Below are 13979 nucleotides of genomic sequence, written 5' to 3' on the forward strand. Positions count from 1 at the left end.
GTGGATCCCTTTATAAGTTTTACAGTGGTATGTTAGAAGACAGTGGAACCCTTTTATAAGTTTTACAGTGGTGTGTTAGCAGATGTTGGATCCATTTATAAGTTTTACAGTGGTATGTTAGCAGACGGTGGATCCATTTATAAGTTGTACTGTGGTATGTTAGCAGACGTTGGATCCCTTTATAAGTTTTACAGTGGTATACATGCTATGATAACGTTACAGACAACGTGTTTAGGCTCCACATTAACCACTTTTCATGGAACTGGTAGCTATCAATGTTTTTTCTAACCATAGACTTTAATAGATAACATTATTCGAATTAATGTTCAAACATGGAGAGTTTATTCGTTTTCGAAAACCGTTTATGGTATCTGATATTTGGGTTTGTTACTGGAGAAATTGCTTCAGCAGTAAATTATTGTATTCGACAATATTCATTACTGACTCGAAGTAAACAGAGGATCCGATATACCAGATATTATGTAGGCCCTGTCTATCGAATATATCCCATAATATCCCTGTTGCCATGTCAGATACGGAATATCGGGGAAAGTAAGGCCAACGTATTCTTTTAATAATTTTGAAGTTACTCGCTTTTTCTGTGGATAGGACATGTTGCCTCAATTTCCGAGTGAGGGTTTGTCGTTTGGGCTTTCCTTCGGTTAGTTGATAGTAGACAGAGGTTTTGAGTTGTTGTCCGCCAGGATTTGGTACGGTGTAGTTGCCATCTATAAGTAGGTTCAGTGAGCTGTAAGAGTCTCTGCTTGCCCATACAGACTCGTCGCCTTTCTCAACATTGTAATAATAATAGTCTTGGGGATTTGCGCCTTTTATCCCAAAGTCAGCATCGGCCAAAGTCGTGGTGTAGTAATAGTGAAAAGATTTCAGGAACATTTCTTGAGTTTGGGCATCAAATTTGATGACGTCCGTCATTGTACTCATCTCCGGGGTTGTTATGAGGAAATCAAATCGTTCCCCACATATCCCATGCTTGTCTTTATAGGCTACATAGAAACCTTTCTTCTTACTTAAGCGGACTACATTTCTGACTGGACTTGACAATCTCACATTAAGTTTATTTTGTCTCGCGATTTCCTCCCAAAGAAATTGAAACCCTTTGCTTAATATCTTCACCTTTCGTTCACTCGGCAGAGCTGGTACCAAAACCTGGGCAAGGAAGTTAGGTGTCACCCAAATCAGACCGTACAATGCCGAGATCTCATCCACTTTCCCATAACCTTGTATTGTCTGTATAGAAAAAAATAATCCCCTCAAAGCATCCAAATTATTACTGGTGAGAAATTCTCCGAAGGTCATGTTGATTTGTGATAGGACTGCTGGACATGGCCTAGGCATCATTCCTCGATAATCACCAAACATGGCTCTGTGCAGTCCAATGTACCTTAAGGTCGCGTCGATGACAATGGACGGTCCAGTCACTGTTGTAACATTCGGACGGAGACCCTGGAGTATCCGGATACTGTTCTGTAAGCTTGTTATAAACGCTGAAAAATAAACCATGAATGTTATAAGGTACACCGTCAATATCATTATATTAGTATACATCATGGTCGCTGTCTTTTGTCAAAATGGTTAAAAATATAATAATACTCATTTAGCATTGTGATGTTTTATCAACCGTTTTTCGTAAAATCATCGATACTCATTTTTTTACGCAATATCATGATACTCATTTTAATGCACATGTACTACTCATTCAAATAATGACGAAAAAATATAAGTACTTCATCTTATACTCGTAGCTGAGTAATAAGAATTACATTAAACTCGTTAGAAATCGCATAGAGGATAGCGGCAGTTCAAATAATCTTTTTATTATCTTATATCACATAGCCACTTATGTAAGTCTTTGATTACAACTTCCGCTTAATACTTGTTGTTGTATCAGAATATATAGAATCGTATTTCGTACGAGATGTTATGAAACATGTTTACGAAGATTTTACTTATGGAAACGTATATTTTGAGCTGCCGTTCTAAAATTCTGACGTCATATCGTTTTTCCTGACGTTTAAATTCGTGTTCAAAAATAAAAATTTGTTCAAAAATATTCATAAAGAAAATAAATACACGTCGAGAAAATATATAAATGGCCAAAAATATAAATATTTGTTCATAAGGTAAAGAATTTTGAATATGTATTATGGAAATAGAAATATTTGTTCGATATTAACTATACATTCAACATCTTAAATATCTGTTCATAACTACTTACTTGGGTTATTTTCATCGACCCAAACATCGGGTTGTGGCATAGGAAGGAGATCGCCAGCGTTAAACTTCTCCACCAGTTTATAGATCTCTGTATAATCTGGCTGAGTATAAACTGTTCCCATATCGTGTGGAGTCTCGCGGTAATTGATAGTCCTGGACTTCCCACCGATGTAGTTATTCTTCTCGAAGACGGTTACTCTTGTGTACCCTTCTTCCTGAAGTAATAAATAGTCCATCTCATATATTTAAAGATGCTCCACCGCCGACAGAGCATAAATGATAGTCATCATTTGAACAATAATTGGTGTTTAATCATGTATATATATGTCTAATTAAAACAAAAAATAATATAAAATCATTTATTTCGCCTTTGGTGCGTGCGCAATGAGTACTTCATTCCATATAGGATATAATGACACGGAATTTTTTCGGGATGCAATTAATTATTTTTCATGTTTTTAACTAGAAGTAAAATTAAAAGCTCAAACTTTTCAATGGTGGTAATGGTGTAAAGAAAGTAACTTTTGTAACTGAAGAAAAATACTAAATCGTCTACTCCTGTTTTTGATAGTGAAAAAATACCATTTGTCAGCGGTGGAGCAACTTTAATATAAGATAAATAAGCTTATCTATTTTATACAAGGTAGATTTGATAGTAATAAAAAACACATCTTGTCTATTTGTGATATCAGGTAGTTTTGATAATTATAAATAACACATCTAATCTATTTTATATAAGATAGTTTTGATAATAATTAAAAATAACACCTTATCTATTTATGATATAAGATAGTTTTGATAATAATTAAAAATAACATCTTATCTATTTATGATATAAGATAGTTTTGATAATAATAAATAACACATCTTATCTATTTTATATAAGATAGTTTTGATAATTATAAATAACACATCTTATCTATTTGTGATATCAGATAGTTTTGATAATTATAAATAACACATCTTATATATTTGTGATATCAGATAGTTTTGATAATTATATATAACACATCTTATCTATTTGTGATATCAGATAGTTTTGATAATTATAAATAACACATCTTATCTATTTGTGATATCAGATAGTTTTGATAAAAATAAATAACACAGCTGATCAATTTTATATAAGACAGTTTTGATAATAATTAACAAGAGATCCCAGAGGGATCTTGGCGCCCACCAAAGAATGATCTATATCTGACAAAGGAAAGATGGATCTTTTCTCTACTTTTTAAACTTTTTCAAACATACTACATATAAAATTTGAGACAGATCGCTTCAGTACCTTTTGAGAAATAGCGGTAACAAACTTCAACTATCAAAATCCAAGATGACTCCTTGGCGGCCATCTTGTTGATCAATCGGTCCCAAATCACAATATGCACAACTAGGGCCCTAGGGGAACCTACATATGAATTTTGAGACAGATCCCTTCAGTACTTTCTGAGAAATAGCGATAACAAACTTTGAATAGCAAAATCCAAGATGGCTGCCTGGCGGCCATCTTGTTAACCGATCGGTCCCAAAATGCAATATGCACAACTAGGTCCCTAGGGGAACCTACATATGAAATTTGAGACAGATCCCTTCAGTACTATCTGAGAAATAGCCATAACAAACTTTAACTATCGAAATCCAAGATGGCGGCCTGGCGGCCATCTTGTTCACCGATTGGTCCAAAAATGCAATATGCACAACAAGGGCCCTAGGGGAACCTACATATTAAATTTGAGAAAGATCCCTTCAGCACTTTTTGAGAAATGGGGATATCAAACCTTAACTATCAAAATCCAAGATGGCCGCCTGGCGGCCATCTTGTTTTTCCGATCAGCCTCAAAATCTGTATGGCACAACTAGGGACCAAGGGTAACCTCCATGTGAAGTTTGAACAAAATCCCTTCAGTAGTTCTCAAGAAATATCGATAACAAACTTCAACTGCCAAAATCAAAGATGGCTGCCTGGCGGCCATCTTGTTTTTCCGATCAGCCTCAAAATCTGTATGGCACAACTAGGGACCAAGGGTAACCTCCATGTGAAGTTTGAACAAAATCCCTTCAGTAGTTCTCAAGAAATATTGATAACAAACTTCAACTGCCAAAATCAAAGATGGCTGCCTGGCGGCCATCTTGTTTTTCCGATCAGCCTCAAAATCTGTATGGCACAAATATGGACCAAGGGGACCCTCCATGTGAAGTTTGAACAAAATCCCTGCAGAAGTTTTTAAGAAATAGTGATAACAAGCATTGTTTACGGACGGACGACGGACGGCGGACGACGGACCACGGACGCAGGGCGATTTAGGATTCCATGGCCATCTTATACTGATAATTCCTATGATTTAACATCATAGGACTTATTTCCTATTACAAATGACAAAATAATGCTCAAAAATGTGATTTTCCTATATAAACTATAGTAAATTTGACCCCCTCCCCAGGGGGGAAAGTGAGACCCCAGGGTCATATAATTCACATATTTTGTAAAGAACCTTAAAACCTTTCAATTTATGAAGAGTATTTGATTATACCATTTCTGGATTTCAGAAGAAGATTTTTGAAGTTTTAGCCTACTTGACCCCTTTTGGCTTCACCCCTCAGGCCCCTGGGGGTCAGTCGTGGAAAAATTGTTAATAGGATTCCATGGCCATCTTATACTGATAATTCTGACAACATTTGACTTATTTCCTATTCAAATGACCAAATAATGCTCAAAAATGTGTTTTCCCGATATGAACTATAGTAAACTTGACCCCCTCCCCAGGGGGAACGTGAGACCCAAAGGGTCATATAATTCACAAATTTTGTAAAGGGCCTTAAGACCTTTCAATCTATGAAGAGTATTTGATTCAACCATTTTGGAATTTCAGAAGAAGAATTTTGAAGTTTTAGCCTACCTGACCCCTTTTGGTCCCACCCCTCAAACTCCTGGAGGGATGGGACCATATAATTCACAATTTGGTTGACCTTTGGCTATGGAAGGTTTCTGCAAAATTTTAACAAATTTGGTTCTGTAGTTGCGGAGAAGAAGTCGAAAAAGTAAGTTGTTTATCGCCATACGACGCGACGACGGACGAAGGACGACGCACGACGCACGACGACGGACAAAAGCGATTAGAAAAGGTCACTTCAGACTTTGTCTCAGGTGACCTAAAAACACACAGTTTATCTATTTTCATACAAGTTAGATTTAACAAAAATAAATAACACATCTTATATATTTTTCTATAAGATAGATTTGATATATATAAATAGCACATATTATCTATTTTATTTAAGATATATTTGATAGAAATAAAGAGCACATCTTATCTAGTTTATACAAGAGGCCCAAAGGGCCTTGACGGTTTTGAGAAGAAGTTCAAAATGTGTTTTCAAGATGGCGGCTGTGACGGCCATCTTGGAATTTGGATTGACCCGAAAAATAATAACACTTTGTCGGGACCATGTCAGGATCATTTCATGCAAGTTTCAGCCAAATCGCACAGGTAGAACTTGAGAAGAAGTTCAAAATGTGTTTTCAAGATGGCGGCTGTGGCGGACATCTTGGATTTCAAATCGACCCGAAAAATAACAACACTTTGTCAGGACCATGTTAGAATTATTTCATGCAAGTTTCAGCCAAATCCCTTCGGTAGAAATTGAGAAGAAGTTCAAAATGTGTTTTCAAGATGGCGGCTGTGACGGCCATCTTGGATTTTGGATTGACCCGAAAAATAACAACACTTTGTCGGGACCATGTCAGGATCATTTCATGCAAGTTCCAGCCAAATCGCACCGGTAGAACTTGAGAAGAAGTTCAAAATGTGTTTTCAAGATGGCGGCTGTGGCGGCCATCTTGGATTTCGGATCGACCCGAAAAATAACAACACTTTGTCGGAACCAACTCAGGATCATTTCATGCAAGTTTCAGCCAAATCCCTTCAGTAGAACTTGAGAAGAAGTTCAAAATGTGTTTTCAAGATGGCGGCTGTGACGGCCATCTTGGAATTTGGATTGACCCGAAAAATAATAACACTTTGTCGGGACCATGTCAGGATCATTTCATGCAAGTTTCAGCCAAATCGCACCGGTAGAACTTGAGAAGAAGTTCAAAATGTGTTTTCAAGATGGCGGCTGTGGCGGCCATCTTGGATTTCGAATCGACCCGAAAAATAACAACACTTTGTCGGGACCATGTCAGGATCATTTCATGCAAATTTCAGCCAAAACCACCGGTAGAACTTGAGAAGAAGTTCAAAATGTGTTTTCAAGATGGCGGCTGTGGCGGCCATCTTGGATTTCGGATCGACCCGAAAAATAACAACACTTTGTCGGGACCATCTCAGGATCATTTCAGGTAAGTTTCAGCTCAATCCCACTGGTCAAACTTGAGAAGAAGTTCAAAATGTGAAAAGTTAACGCACGGCGGACGGCGGACGGCGCACGACGACGGACGAAACATGATGACTATAGGTCATCTTGACCCTTCGGGTCAGATGACCTAATAAAATATATTTAAAATAATATATAACACAGCTAATTTTAGCTGCAATGTTGTAGCTCAAAAGACTTTTAGACAAACGATGATGTCGTCTTTAGAGCTACAATTGGTGCCTATTACTGCTAATGGAGCAAAGTAATGATCATGCAAATTATTATTAATGGGGTTTGTATGCATTTTATAGTACTTGTTTTATATCGCTTACCTACAAAGCAATAAAACTGAACCGTATAAAATATCAAATTCAAAGCGGGACATTATTTTTTTTGTATAATAAAGCCCTGTTCGGAAGAAAATTATACGGCAATTCTACAAATTGTGAATTTGACCTCTTGTGAGCGGTACGATAGATATTAACAATGGTCGTTAACTTTGAATGAGACAAACATAATATATAAATGCATGTATACGCATGAAATTATTGGAAACCTACAAAAAAATATAGAAAATTGTGTCCGAGAGATTTTCGGAGGCAGCGCTCCACTAGGACACATCGGGACCATTTCGTACCCGACCGAAAGGTATATAGACGGCCAGGGGTGACACCCTTATATCCCTACGGCCCAATAGTCCGAAGGCCCGTTAGTCCGAAGGTCCAATAGTCCTAAGGCCCAATAGTCCGAAGGCCCAATAGTCCGAAGGCCCGTTAGTCCGAAGGCCCGTTAGTCCGAAAATCAGTAAATATTACAAGTTATGCTGTTGTTATAATTCACGTTACTTTCATAGTTTGGTATGTTTTCGATAAGAAAATGTCTCACATTGTATAAAATATCTCATAAACATACATTCAATGATTTTTCTTACAAACATACAAGCTTTAAGATGTCCGAAGAAAGTAAACCTTATGTGCAATGTTATTTGATTGTACAAGGATAGACATTACTCCATGAATGAATGATGTATATAAACCATCAAATCTTACAAAAAATGACTTTTATACATTGGTTAATACATGGCAGGTGAGGATCGATATATACTATAACATATCGACTCAAAGTTTTGCATTTTTAGAAACTTCGAGTTAATTGATATAACTTCTGTGACATCATTACCCAAATGCTGAGTTCTTCAGGGTAACGTCCTGTAGCAATCGTTCTTCCCGTAAATAATGTATAAATCGGACAATTCTTTTTTTTACTGTACATTTCGTTCTTAATTATCATTTTCAGAGTCACATACAGGGTCTTTTGTATCGAACACTGTAATAAATGTTTGTTTCATTTCGGGTACTGTTAGCATATAAATTCAAGTTATATCATCTGTTGTCGGACTATCGGGCCTTCGGACTAACGGGCCTTCGGACTATCGGCCCTTCGGACTAACGGGCTTTCGGACTATTGGGCTGTAGGGATATAAGGCGGTCACCACGGCCAGGTACTTATATTCGTTCTAGTCTGCATCCGTTTTGCAAGGTTTGTAATTTAGCTCAATACAAAAATATAAATGTAATGAATATATTATTGGAATAGGTAGATGTTAGAAATATCCCATGGACATTTGATACAAAATGCGTTATATTATAATTTTCTGGTTGCGCTCCGGAAGTACTACATTTGTAGTTATACGAGTTTCTCGCGGGATTTGATCTAGATCCCGCGGGATTTGATCTAGATCCCGCGTGAAACTATGTTAACTAACACTCCATGTGCTGTTATATTATCCAATCAGTTCCTGAACTTATTCCAAACCTTCACGAATATACACACCATGAAGACTATGCTTATATATTTACCGGACTGTCTGAACGTTTGAGTTACAATATTATGGCTAATCCCTACCGTACTCATAACATCAAATGGTGGCGTGAATTTTTATTTTGTTGCAAGATTTGGCGATATTTTGTTTAAATCACGATGTCGGTTGTGTATACATGTACCTTAAGTCTGTAGGCCATGTGGATCCCTGAGGGACCAGCCCCAATGATGGCAATCTTATCATGTTTACATCTGGGTCCTTTGATCTTGGGAAATGGTGTTTGTGGACATGTCTGGTTCATCATTGTTGCATTTTCTGAGAAATATGAAATTATATTTTGTAAGTTATTGAAAGATAAACATATTAACGCTAAGTCCTATTTTATAAATATGAAGAAAAATAAAACGATAGAGAGAAGATTGAGCGTACATTTGGACACGAGACAGTCGGACTATCTCATAGTAAAATCAGAGGCAACAGAACAGAACAGGTATTTAGTCCTTTGATGTACATCAAAAGAGCCGTGTAACGGTATACTGTGGTTGACTGTGTGGCTTTGATGTTGGACGTCACTCTCTCTATAGTCTTCAATGGAAACTTTTGCTGGCCTGTGATTGGTTCAGCTGTTTTCTACTGAGCTTCCTCCAATTTTACTATGAAATAGTCCAGCGGTGTAGAGATCGTAATTTGATCGAAACCCCAGGGGTATCGAGGATGTGTTTTTTCTCTCATACTTGACAGGGTTATCTCGCGGTTGCTAGGGAAAAGATAACTCTTGTCTTTTACCGGGGTAGGAAAAAGACAGCTCACACGCGTTAGATAGTGACGTCATCATACAAATGCAGTAACCATTTTTACGCACAGCGACGTTCTTCGCCATTTCTCGTTAAAGTATGGGAGGAAAAAGAATCAAACATGGGACTGTCAGGTGGACAGGGATATCTCAAGCCTCGTAAAAGATTTTGACCATCAATCCTCGGGTTGACCAGCCAAAATCTTTCACTCGGGTTGAGATATCCCTGTCCACCTGACAGGCCCATGTAAGATTCTAGTAATCATGACCGCAGCATTGGACAAACACACCACTGAGGTGAAAAATGTAAATGGCTCCGGTTGATACTCTACGTGTTTTCAAGTCGGCAAAAGTATAATCTCTGGGCGCTTCAAAGCTTTAGTTGGTGCATTAAGTTTACCACTCTAACAGTTAGGGTCGTTAGAGAAAGGTTTCCCATATGCATGTATGTTATATGCTGTGCTGTGTGAGTGTTTGCATGTTTTGAGGCTGTGGTATGTTCGTGTTGTGGTATGTAAATGTCTGTATGTTTTGGGAGGCTGTGGTATTTTTGTGTTGCCTGTGTGAATGTCTGTATGTTTTGGGAGGCTGTTGTATTTTTGTGTTGCCTGTGTGAATGTCTGTATGTTTTGGGAGGCTGTGGTATTTTTGTGTTGCCTGTGTGAATGTCTGTATGTTTTGGGAGGCTGTGGTATTTTTTGTGTGCCTGTGTGAATGTCTGTATGTTTTGGGAGGCTGCGGTATATCTGTGTTATGACTCCTTTTAATAGTTTCTGTTTGCTTTTACAATGTCATAGAATTTTTCGTGTCAGTATATTTTAATATTATGAAAAATATGAATCTTAAACATTTTCTGCTCATGCTAATGGTAAACATTTCATTATCTTGAACTTTGATCGCCAAGTCATTCATTCAATGAAACATAGAAATTTCATGATATTTATTTTTGACATCAACTCCTACAATATAAACATAGAAATTTCATCATCTTTATTTTTGACCTCAACTCCTACAATATAAACATAGAAATTTCATCATCTTTAATTTTGACCTCAACTCCTACAATATAAACATAGAAATTCCATTATCTTTAATTTTGACCTCAACTCCTACAATATAAACATAGAAATTCCATTATCTTTAATTTTGACCTCAACTCCTACAATATAAACATAGAAATTTCATCATCTTTACCTTTGATCTTCAACTTCTACAATAACTATCAGATTGGAAACAAAGCCCAATGTCATTGTATAGGACTGGTTTTTAATTCTACATTAGGCACACCATGAACATACTGCAGCCCCCAAACACACACGAATGCACTTCAAATATGCCACACATCGCATACAGGAAAGGACGTCCTGCTCCTGCATTGACCTTACAGCTAATGGGACGTTGATATAATCAACTAACTGATCATAAATAAATCGTTCAATTGGTATCGTTTAACATTATTGTGTTTTAATGTTTATGTAAAATAGTACTCTAAGTATCTTAAAGATGCTCCACCGCCGACAGAGCATAAATGATATTCATTATTTGAACAATAAATGGTGTTTAATCGTGTATATATATGTGTAATTAACACAAAAAATAATATAAAATAATTTATTTCGCCTTTGGTGCATGCGCAATCAGTACTTCAATTCCATATAGGATATAGTGACACGGATTTTTTTCGGGGATGCAATTAATTATATTTCATGTTTTTAACTTGAAGTAAAATTAGAAGCTCAAACTTTTCAATGGTGGTAATGGTGTAAAGTAAGTAACTTTTGTAACTGAAGAAAAATACTAAATCGTCTGCCACTGTTTTTGATAGTGAAAAAATACCATTTGTCAGCGGTGGAGCAACTTTAAATCACATTCTTTCCTTTAGGAACAAAATGGCAGCCGTCAAGGAATAATTGTTTCAATATTTGTAAACCAATTTGGATTTAACAACTTTGAAGTTTGGCCCATGACGTCAGAATCTATCATCAACACTTTGTAAAATAAATCTATGAGATTTCTAATGCAACCATAACAACAATGTTCATACTGACGTATCAAAGAAGACCTTAATATGTTATTTATCACCAAAGCTACCAACATTTTGAGAATTACAATACTTACAATGCATGGGGTTTGATTTCACAAAGTTATGATCTTTTGGAACGTTTGCAGTGCTGCCAAAACCCATGACATTTACGTTTAAAATGAAATGAGTGCACATAGTCTAACTAAGAAGCCAAGCGGTGGCTTGCAATTTCATAACAGTTTTACAGCGATATTAATTTCTCTCATACCTACACGTGTAATAACTGGTCTGGGCAATACACTCATGTCGCCTACTGCTGTATTGCATTGCTACCCATGCAATATATCCTAGTGACGTCACAACGTCAACAAATTATTATTTTCTATGTACAGTATAAATAACATCATTTGTTCAGAAACTAGGCTGGATTTACTTTAAAAGATACGAAGAACGGAATTCGAGTTGAAAATATCCCGCAATTTTTATGTATCGAGAATTGACTTGCAGTCAAGTTTTTTTCGAATTTATTTCAAAATGGCGGAAAAGCATAATAGTAATATTGCAATAAAACGTCGAGGAATGAGAGAAAAATACTCTTTCATACGTGGATATGAAGTATAGGGATATTATAAAACCGGGATCACAAAATGTTGAAAAACCTGACGCTTGCCGAGGGTTTTACAATATTTCGTGACCCTCGGGTAGAATATTCCTATCCTTCATATCCGAGTCTTTTTTATAAAGTGCCTTCCTCAGATAAGTTATCATTCATCAACACATACATCAAGCGTTAAATTCGGGATTGTTGGAAATGCTTATAAAGCTCCATGCATGATTTTCCATGCCTTTGAATTATTTTCACAGCTTAATACATCAAATTTTATGGGTTTCAAAAGATTACTGAAGAAAAAAACATGTCAAAATTTTCGACTTTTAAGTCATATACAATTTTAATAATTTGTTTTATCAGTTTCGATGCAGGGAAAGCAGATTGAGTATATCTCTGGTTTTCATGCATCGTATACGAAGGCAACCGGAAAATTCTGACTATCTTAGTTAACGCAATTACATTTCATCGTTAAAAATATTTACCGAGACAGTCTTTAAAAACTTTAATTTTTGACATATTCACGAATGAACTTTGAACTAGATAGCCCATGTTGTATAATTATATATACCTACCTATCGGAAGGGAGGCATCGTCAGAAGACTGAAGTCCGGTCACAACAGCGAGCTGGGTAAATAAATAAAGAATGTCATTTTTCTATGTGAAGCATATGTTCCTAACTGACTTATCACTCTCTTAGGCCCAAAAAATATCTTTTTAGGGTTACCCGACCAACTCCAATTTTTTACCCCCGACCCTATTTTTTTCCACTTTTCTACGAAAAGACTCCGGTCCCGGCCATAAAAAAATCCTCCCGACCGACCCCGCCCCCTTTTTTTTTTGGCCAATGTAACCCATAAACAGACAATTTTTTATGCCTTATAAGGGCTCGTCTTTTGATAATCATTATAGATAAGGTGATAAAAAATATTTAATAAATTATTTTTAAGATTATGATTTCAGTAATTTGTATCTAAATTATGGGTTTGAAGTTTTATTCTGGCTTAAAGATATATTTATCACACCGTACAGCCGGTTATTTCCGCGGGGATGATATTTTCGTGATTTCGCGTCACATTGCTAGGATCGTGAAAATTTGTTCAGCGAAATAATGAGAAATGGTTGAATGATATCTACATTTAAAATCCAAATCGCGAAAATTTAATATTGCTAACATATGATTTTCTCTTTTTTGTTTTTCAAAACACGAAAATTTTGGTCCGCGAAGATAAGTGGCTTTACGGTAATCATTTTTTTCTTCGAATTTCTTATTCAATTTAGTATATAAGGTAATGCTTATGTTTTACTAAGGTATCCAACAAATGGAAACACTGCTTACAAGTATGAAATGATAAATAATATAAGGGAACCCATACTGAAAAATAAGCATCGTGATACCACAGACGTTCTCTGTTATTTGACATATTTCACGACTTTATCTTAAAATTATTAAATTATTCAAGCTAACCGATACTTACATTGTATATATAATTGGCTTCTTAGGTAAAATATGTGTTTTCGTTTAAATATCACATACAGTGTATATAACAATAATGACAATAAAAAAGCTAACCGAATTTTATAACATATATATAATATATATAATTCATTTTTCACAAAAAAATAATACGGGCAGCCACTTGAAACGTCATGATATATACACGTGCATATCAAAAGGTCTACAATACTTTTAAATGACATACGTATCAAATTACTAGTAAACGTTTCTGTCATAATTTGCGTGCCCCGGTGTTTTGGCTGAGGTGATCAAGATTGCATTTTACGGCCTCGGAATAGCAGTTAAAACTGCTTGTTTTACACATGTTCATAGAAATTTAACTGTCGAAAACAGATATATCTAGATTAAATATCCCATGAAAAGTTACATGATATAAGACCACGATCGAGAGCATCGTGACTAGCGATAGGCCAAGGTCGTCTCCTTGCAGGCGGTGTATGCGATTCGCAAATTATTTAGTCTAGATGAAATAAATGATTATTCTAATTACTGGTTTATGTAAATAATGAATGTACTTGCAATATTTTCAACGTTGGACATTTTTGTTTTGCTATAATTAATATCGATGCTACTATCGTTTATGCAATGAGATGAGATGAGGAGGTTTTGCCGAGTTATCTCTGTTTT

General features: G+C 36.1%; 1 protein-coding gene across 1 annotated transcript; it reads right to left on the reverse strand.

The window, feature by feature from the left end:
* Positions 1 to 319: 319 nt before the first annotated feature.
* LOC138310565 (uncharacterized) lies at positions 320 to 12464 on the reverse strand. Its single transcript, XM_069251836.1, has 4 exons — positions 12409 to 12464; positions 8592 to 8725; positions 2237 to 2450; positions 320 to 1505 (listed from the first exon to the last, which is right to left on the reverse strand). The coding sequence occupies exons 2-4, from the start codon at positions 8712 to 8714 to the stop codon at positions 388 to 390; spliced, it is 1455 nt and encodes a 484-aa protein (XP_069107937.1). The 5' UTR covers positions 8715 to 8725; positions 12409 to 12464; the 3' UTR covers positions 320 to 387.
* Between the last annotated feature and the right edge of the window lie 1515 nt (positions 12465 to 13979).

This window comes from Argopecten irradians, chromosome 16, assembly GCF_041381155.1.
Source record: "Argopecten irradians isolate NY chromosome 16, Ai_NY, whole genome shotgun sequence".
Lineage (NCBI taxonomy): Eukaryota > Metazoa > Mollusca > Bivalvia > Pectinida > Pectinidae > Argopecten > Argopecten irradians.